General features: G+C 38.4%; 1 protein-coding gene across 1 annotated transcript; it reads right to left on the bottom strand.

The window, feature by feature from the left end:
* Positions 1 to 43: 43 nt before the first annotated feature.
* Positions 44 to 2,687, bottom strand: csf3a (colony stimulating factor 3 (granulocyte) a). The gene is made up of 5 exons (XM_085169860.1): positions 2,549 to 2,687; positions 1,840 to 2,012; positions 1,254 to 1,361; positions 1,014 to 1,160; positions 44 to 920 (listed from the first exon to the last, which is right to left on the bottom strand). Exons 1-5 carry the CDS (start codon positions 2,562 to 2,564, stop codon positions 729 to 731), a joined length of 636 nt encoding a protein of 211 aa, XP_085025986.1. The 5' UTR covers positions 2,565 to 2,687; the 3' UTR covers positions 44 to 728.
* Between the last annotated feature and the right edge of the window lie 6,617 nt (positions 2,688 to 9,304).

Genomic DNA, 9,304 nt, shown 5'->3' on the forward strand with positions numbered 1-9,304 from the left:
GTTTTGTGAGTTTTTGTGACACATCATGGTGATATGGCACCTCTGTGTTTTGGTAACATGACGTGTGGTCGCTGTCGTTGTTGTCCCTTGAGTCAGAATGATCACATGCTAGCCAGCCCAACACATGACACCATACACAAGGCACTGTGGGTCATCTCTTGTCACAGTCATACACCGCTTGCAACACTTCTTAAAGGACATCCGTCTGGTGCAGTAGCGGAAATAATGACAGCAAAGTCCTCATTTCACCCTTTGTTGCACTTCTCTATTACAGTAGTAACTTCACTAGAAGTTCAGGTTTCATTTTATTGTTTTGTATAATTATGCATGTTTTTTCACAAAGAGGTACAAATGTTTTTCAAAAAAATGTTTTTTTTTCATTAAAAAATAAGAAAATACAGACATTATTATTATAATTTAAATAAAAATAATACAAAAATATACAATTTTACTCATGTTCTGCTGTTGGTATCGATTAACATGCCACCAACACCTTAAATCAACTGTCAAATACCTTAATGTACTGCTTTACAGAGCATTAGTCAATTGTGTTAACATTTCCTTAGTTTTAAACTGTGAAAATAAATAGTCCAGTCCAGTTCTGTTAATAAATATATAAATATGAAATGCAAATACAAATACAAAAATAAATAATGCTTTCACGGATCAATAAATACCATAACGTACATTTTGGACATGAGCCAAAAGCAAAGTATGACACTTTTTGGTCAGGACTCTGTCTCCACCTCTGTGCTGCGGTCCAGAGTCCTGAGGAAGCGGACCAGGTCCTGAATGTAAGACTGGAGGTCCACCAGAGTCAGGTGTGCTGCCACCTGAAATTCATAATCTGCTGGTAGATTTAAGGGCGCGGAGGGTTTGGTGGGGTGGGGTGAACCTTGTGGCTGGACAATTTTTAGCATCTAAAAAAGCAAAACAAAGAAAATGAGAAGATTAAGAAGATGCAACATGCAAAAACTATTTGTCAGACTGGATGTAATTTAGAAAAATTCTACCTCTTTGATCTGAATGGCGAGGTCTCTTACATCAGCCATTAGCTCTGTGACTTTATCTTTGTTTGCCAGCCTGGGGTAGTTTTTGAGGGAGCTCAGCAAGGCCCGGTACGTCTGCAGACCCTCATAGAGCTGTCTCAAACCGTCCTCCTTATGGAAGAGAGAGAGAAAAACAAACTGGTCATCATGTCTGCTTTTAGACTCTCGAAGCATGATGACAGTTCACTCTCAAAGAATGCTTACCAAAGAGATGTTTTCTGACAGGGCTTTGATATGAGGAGCAGAGGGGATGCCAAGCCTGGACCTCATGATCTCAAACTGCGCATTATCTGTGGAGTTCAGCTGCAGAGTCTACGATAAAAGAAATAACTTAAAATTGTTAAGGATGTATAGCAGCGAGGAATTCCAGTGAAGGCAACAGCAGATCGTTAAATTAAAGCACTAAAATGTCACATCCTAAAAACTAGACCAGAAATATTTGTCCTGTGTTCTTACAAGATGCTGAGTCATTAAGAGACTTTTATTTGTGGTTTCAGAAATACTCAAGTAAAATCCAGCTGTGTAAAAAGAACAAAAAACATGCCAGATGTTGATAACTCAGTTGCCTGTCATCTAAAAACCAAAAGACCATTGACAGACATGTGCTGCTTCTTTTCCAGAGACTGTTCATATCAGTCATTAGAGCTACATAAACGCATTTCAGATACAAACGCCGCAGACTGACAGGCTCGACCGCGCAGGCTTCTTACGCTGACAGCACTTTATCAAACACAAGTCATGACGCAGAAGCTTTAAAGAAATCAGGCAAAACTGCATTAGTGTGTCTCACCTCCGTCTTAATGCAGGATTTGTGTGTTTCGGGGATAGAGAGAAGGATCTTCTCTGTCAACAGCTTGCAGTTCTGTACAATCTTTTGAAATCCCGGACCTTCAACAAGTGCGCTTCTTTCCGGCAGAGGTGCGCTGAGGGCGAACGTGGCCATGTAGCAAGAAATGGCGAAAACTGCAAAAAAGAGAAGCAAACAAAACAAAAATTAAAAAAAAAAAAAAAAAAAGCTCAAGGCATCAGCAGCATAACATAGAAACAACCCCCGTTATTCATCCAGTATGCTGTGTGGAGGCAGAGAACAAAAGGCAGAACAAAGCCTCCTCTCAACCGGTCCTCTCTGCTGCAGATTTGGGCATGTCCCCCCTTGGGGCTAAATATGTGCAGCAGTTGAGAACAGCCCGTGTAATGTGAAGCCTGAGCCAAAAGTAACTGCAGTAGATCAGCATGGTGGAAAAGAAAGTCCGAGCAGATGTTTTAAAAAGCACCAGATGTTAACACAGAATAAAAGCCCTATTAATGAATCAAAACATCTGGTGCTTCTAAAGCAAACCTGCCTTTCTATCAGTCAGAGATGTCTGCTTGTCCAAAGGCTGATCCTTTGAATTTTTCTTGTAGCTTCCTCTACAGACTCTACAGAGTGTTTTCGCTCTCTGGGGACGATCAGCAGAGAGGAGAAATCAGTATTCTGTAAGGATTGCCTCACTACTCACCAGTCAGAATGTGCATGGCCTCTGCTAGGGAATGCCTTAAAGTATTGACCTCTAGTGAACACCATCAATGATTTATGGTACGCTTATATATGTAAAGCTGGACCGTGTGGAGGAAATTCCCCCAATTACTCATCCGATGGTGTTTCCATTAAAAATGTACACGTTTGCACTTTAAAAAAAAATAAAAAATTACAAATTATTGGGCCCAATAAGTGAGTAGTAATTTAATCAAGTTCACATTAAAATTATGGCTTGTTTTTTTTGTTTTTTTAAGCATTTTTAGCATTTTAGCAATAATAATAATAATAATAATAATAATAATAATAATGATGATGATGATGATGATGATGATGATAATGACAATAATAATAATAAGTATTATTATTACTATTATTAATATTATTAACAATAATAATAATAAATTTGGGGAGAAATAGGAACAAAATAAAACAAAAAATAAATAAATAAAACACTTGTTTTAAAAAATATGAAAAATGTTTGAGTCACATTCAAATATAAAATAACTAAATTGAAAAACGGACACAATATCAAATAAATTAAAAAAAAAACCCCAATAATAACAGTAATAATTAAAAAGTAAATTTAAAAAGTCGTAATGAAATTTCTTAAATGGATGGACCTGGTTTTTTTTTTTTATTTATTTATTCATTTATTTATTTATTGTAACAAAATATTTTTTTTAAAAAAGAGAGAAAAAAGAAATTTGACAGTTAAGTCATACAATTCCAGAATTACGTTTTAGGAAGTGAAATTTCCTTAATTACTGTCGTCCTACAGATTGCGCAAAACCGTCATATAGTAAAATGTAAAGGAAAGAAAGAAGGAAACGGAAATGAAAAAGAATTCAGTGAATTATTGTCTTTTGAAACACTGGATTTTTGGGCTGAATGTGTTCTTTTGTTTTCTAATGTTGTCAGTCGTCATTTTGCCTGTTAGTCCATTGAGTCATCTGATGACGTACTTTTTTTTCTGATGACGTTTTTTTTTTAATCTATTAATAGACTGAAACATGTGACATCTCATCCCAGGATCAAACAGCTCCCCTGTCAATAAGAGAGCAGCCGAAAAGTAGCTGCCTAATCTGTCAAGAGATGAATTCACCTCAATCTCGAATATCTACACGTAGCTGCACCCCCACACTGTAAACGTTGTTTTTAGATTTTTATTTATTTATTTATTTTTACTGTGGTTCCTGTTGCGGTATTAAGGATGATCAAAGTTTTTCCTCTTGTCATTCACACAGCTGCCCACTGATTTGGGGTTAGTGACATCACCGGATTTTGCCTCGAAGCGAAAAGGCTTACAACAGATACAACAGTCCCCCCTGGTGGGCTCGTCTTAGTATATGTATTGAACACTTGCCATGCAAAATATCACGATTCAATACGTTCTCCACATTAAAGGCTACAGTTATGGAATTTAATGCACTTAATTCCAGCGAGTGTGGGATCTATCTAATTATAATAATCATATATATCTCATCGTTTTTTCTTCTTCTTTATTATTTATTTATTTATTTTACAAGCTATTTCAACTGTACACTATGTCCCTAAGTAGTGATATTTACATGATGGGGTGTGGAGGAGGAGAAGGTCCAGTAAGTGCTGGGGGTCATGTAGCATCTGGGAGTTGCAGGTGAAGAGAAGGATTTTATAGGAGACACTGGAGTCGACTGGGAGCCAGTGGAGGTGCATATGGGTGGGTTTCAGAAGTTACCAGGACTGAGAGAGGGTAAGAAGTCTGTCAGCTGAGTTCTGAACACACTACAGTCTCTGGGGCTTTGTTGAGCAGACCTAACAGCACACCAGTGCAGGAGTCTAGCCAGGAAGTGATGAAGAAAGGACTGAGGGTTTCAACTGCATAGTCTGATGGGTGTCTGGAAATGTTCCTCAGGTGGTAGAAGGCTTTTATGTGAGTGTTAATTGTATCATGTATTATTTTAGGTTTTTGTTTGTTTGTTTGTTTGTTTGTTTTATTGCCAACCTGTTCCGTAAATACATGTTTATCCTTTATTTAAGAGTGCTAAAGGTGGATCTGGTCACCACTTCCTCTGAAGTCATCATGGCATGATGATGAAGTTCTTCTGAATTAATCATGATTACAGCATTAGGAATTAATTTCAAGTCATTACTGGCTTGGGTTTTAGTCTATTACATGATCTGCAGACCTGACCACAAAAAAGGCGGGAACATTATTATAACTCATGAATCATTAAGATTTGATGTAGCAAGGCATGTGTGAGATACAGTTACCTCATGTACATTTCAGCTCTATTACAAGATTTTATGTTAAGTCATGTTTAAAGTCATACTTCCTCTATCCTTACTGCAGACTGTTGTTTGCACAATCAGACAATAAAACGTACATTTATTGGTCAGTTTCATTGCCTTAGTTATCAGGTGTGACTTGAAAACATGTCTAAACATCTTAATCAGAGTGTAATCACCTTGCAGGTCAGTCCTGTGTCTCCTCTGTAGCCGTCGATAGGATCGGTTCTCTTACCGCTCTAACATGAGGCACTTGATCAGTCGGCGTAGCTCTGATATGTGGCCATGCTTGATGGGTTGTGAAATAAAGCTGTCAAATCTGATCCCTGAAATCTACACTGCTCTGATCTCCAATCATTCCTCTCCGTGAAAGGAGGCATTCATTCACTGCTGTAATCTCTCTCTACGGCCCAGCAGCGACCTTGTTGGAAACATGATTTGGTTGTAACAGAGGAACAATGTGTTGGCCCTGCACTGGGCTAAGCAGAGAAGGGTTGAACAGTCGTGCCCTGCGTAGCGGAAGAGGATAGATACCTGATGCATGAGTTGATTACACTTTGTATAATATGTCAGTTGTGCCTGAAAGCCTTGTGGTGTGGTGAACTTTGAATTATGTTGACAAATGCTCAGCTCTTATTGTAAACGTTGGATCCACGGATGAATCTGGACATACTGTGGCGGTTAAAATGGAATTTTAATTGGCATGTGAAGACATGAAACAGATAGTTCTACCTTAAATGCCTTGAAACCCCTCCAGAAAATGATTAAAGGGCACGATTACTAGGGGTGGGTTTTGATTATCTATCTATTGATTAAAATTGATTCTGGCTTGGATAACGTGATATCGATTCATTAAAATCCTGAATCGATTTTTTAATATAAATTTATTTTGCCCGAAAAGCCAGAATCTCAGGTTAAACCTCACAAAATTTCAAGCTAAAACGGTAAATGAGAGCAGGTACACGGATTCTGCACAAAGACGTAAACACAAAGCGCGGACCCGCCGACACATCAGAATCAGTGAGATGTCGCCTTTCTCACCCGACAGCACGGGCACGGTCGGGGCTGAAAGTCGACAGCTCGCTGATTCTGATGTTTCGGCCCTTTTTGGGCCGATTCTGAAGCTGCAGGTTTTATCTCTCTCCGAACAATATTGACTGAACCAGCAGCAAAAGAAGATCCAAACTAAGCTTCACATAAACATCGTCATGAGTTCCCTCTGGCTTTCGCTGTTTTGCTTCAACCACGATAAAATCACACTTCATCCACAACTCTCTCTCTATACTTCAAGAACAGTTTCCCGTCTAAAAATCTGTTTTCTGCATTATTCGCTTGTTTATTACACAAGTCTACCACTGTTTACAGCGCTGTCGGCCACTGTTTTTTTTTTCTTTTACTTACTTCCGAAAAGAAAGCCTCATTTCTGTTGTTCAATAGGCTACTGAACAAATTTAAACTTTTTAAAATTATGCAAAATCGCAAAACGCTTAGCTGTGTCTCTAATCATACCACTGTAACTTTGCTTCATGTCAGCAGCATAAGGTAATGTTCATATGTTGATTAATGGATTTCTTTCGTTTTTGATCTACTGCAGAATATTTTTTATAAAACCCAGGCCCAGGCTGTCCTGATCATGTTTTTCTGTTTTATCCTCAGTTACTTTGACACAAAGGCATCTGCTGTGATGCTTACACCTTTGATAAAGTCTTGCAAGTGTCAGCTTTCTTTTTTATAGATATAAAAATATGGAAATGTACAGATGCATGATCTGAATTATAATATTTCTGACTCTCTGAGGCAAAATTTCCCTGATTCAAATCGAATCAAATCGAACTGAATCGAATCGTGAATCGAATCGATTCGGGACCTTTTGAATCAGAATCGAATCAATTCTAGAAATCAGTGACGATACCCAGCCCTAACGATTAGCATAAAATGTACAAATAGTTAAAGGAATTAAAGGAAAGGGGTTTTCTTAATATTTTAGTCTTATTCCTGGGTTTGGAGAGCTCTTCTGAATGTAATGATCCTTAAAACAGAATCATTCGCCACTGTGCTGAAAATCCTCATCTGTTTCTGTATTTGTTTTTCCACTAAAGCTAAGGCCTGTGCACTGATTTTCTATAAAGACAGTTGTGTTTAACCAGTTGATACCGGTAACTGCTTACAAAAGCCAGTTTTAAAGATTTTCATTTCATGTGGATTGAGAAAGATGGTTTGCATCATTCGTTTTACGTGGAATCTCAGCCCATCTGGGTAGATATGCGTTGAAACGAACGAGGTAGGTTCCTCAGAAAAAAGATGTCTGAAGAGGAAAAAAATCATGTTGGGGAAGTGTTTTAGTGTCAGTCACGTCACAGACATGGTGACGATGATATAACTAGTAATTCCATGACTTTGTCATGACAAAATGTGTAGCTGTCTGTACACACGAACTATGAGGATTTGGTCTATGACTTCCTGTTATTGCATAGACCACAAGTCATTTGTCATTTGTTAATCTCCATCCTGCAAATGAACCATTCGCTTTTCATTATGTTTTGTTGGGCAAAAAAGAGAAATAAATGTGTTACATCTAATTTGCATTTATATGTCAAACAAGAGCATTCAGAGAGCCCAACTCTCCCTGAAGGACACGATTTCACCTCTTTAAATCAGTTCGAGCTGATAACCAACGGGATGATAAACAACAATTTATATTCGACGGATTGTAACCAAAACCTGTATGAACTTCATCACTAGGACCAAGTTTGTGTCATCAACACAGATAAACCCAGTTTTTTTCCATTTGGTTGTGGTTGGCCCAATCTACAAAAGGTTTTAATGAGCTAGTTTATATAGGTTAAAGTTGAAATAAAGAACATAATCCAAGGCTCTGGTAGTGGGAGAGGGGGTCATTTGCAAATCAGAAGGTTGCTGGTTTGATCCCTGGCTGTTCTAGTCTGCAGGCTAAATATCCCTGGTCAAGAAACTAACCACTGCTTGCTCTCCGATGCATCCATCATAGTATGAATGTGTGTGAATGTTAGATAGAAAGCACTTACATAGAAAAGGCGTGTGTGAATTGGCGAATAAGGCAAGCTGTATAAACCACTTTGAGTGCTCAGAGTGGAAAAACGCTATACAGCAGGGGTAGGCAACCTTTCAGATGGCGAGTGCCATTTAAAATTTCCTCAGAAGTCAGTGTGCCATATGATTGCATTAGCAATAAATTTAATAACACTCTATATGAACAGTTACATAATATATAGAACCACTTTATAGAATTATATTTGTTTGCAGATGTTGGCAGCTATCAGTGAATAGTTATCAGCTATTTTGAAACAAAAAAAGACACTTCTTATCCATAACAGCAAATGAACTGTACAACAGAAAATACAAATGCTATTTATGGTCACTCATGTGAGAGAAAATCTTCTCACACAGATATGTAGAGCCAAATACTGTCAATAAGGCTTCTGCAATGTTCTGAAGACAGTTACACTTGTCAGGTAGTGATGTCCAGCAGGTGAAAATGCAAGCTCCATGAACATGCACAGCTGTGGATTCCAGCTGCTTCGATGTCGCATTAACTGGCATTAACTCAACCAGTTAATGCGAGACAAATCCAGCTGCTCATTAAAGCTCTCTGGTTTGATCAGAAAATAAAACATTGGTCCATACACCTGAAAGTCCCAAAAACATATTGTGAATTCTGTCTCGAGTCTACGGATGTATCCGTGTATTTCTTCCTTCCCTTATAACTTCCCTTCAACTCATTCATGTCACCTAAAAGGTAAACCTGTTTCTCCATCACCTGTTCAGCTCTAATGATTCAGTAAGGACATCTCCTGGTTTCATCTTCATGTTTCCCTCTCACCAGATAACCAAACAAATATCATGACCAGCAGCTTTACAGCTGTGGCTCCAACAAACATCAGCTGATACTAGAAATTAATATTAAATAAATTCTAACAACAGCTGAAATGTGCTGCTGTTTAGCGTGACATCCGGAGGTTTCTTCTTTCTGGCGCAAAGTGGGCGATAAACAAACAAGAGAGAAAGGCCGATCAGCTGATCATTGATCAGTTTCATGATTAAAGTAGCAACAGGTGAGGGAGGGGGAGAGAATGAGGGAAGAAGAAGCAGCTGTGCAGCGTAACAACAGAATAAATCCACCTTTGTGTCTTTTTCCATCCTAGACAAACTGCGTCCCTTCTCAGCTCAACACGAAATGCGTAATAATTTCTCTGAATGTGGGAGGATTTGTCTTTTTACGGGATGGTTGGCAACTCTACTAACTAACCTTATGAATAAAATAAAGTTCACTATCAGTAACATCATAGCACCTGCCCAGCTGTATAGAAACTCCGTCATGCTAGCTAGTACGCAGTACGAGTTATTGTAACTGACTGTAAAAAGTCAGCACAACGAAAATAAACTCCACCTAAACTTGGTTTATATCTGACCCAGATAGACTGCAGGTCAT

Source organism: Neolamprologus multifasciatus, chromosome 8 (genome assembly GCF_963576455.1).
Source record: "Neolamprologus multifasciatus chromosome 8, fNeoMul1.2, whole genome shotgun sequence".
Lineage (NCBI taxonomy): Eukaryota > Metazoa > Chordata > Actinopteri > Cichliformes > Cichlidae > Neolamprologus > Neolamprologus multifasciatus.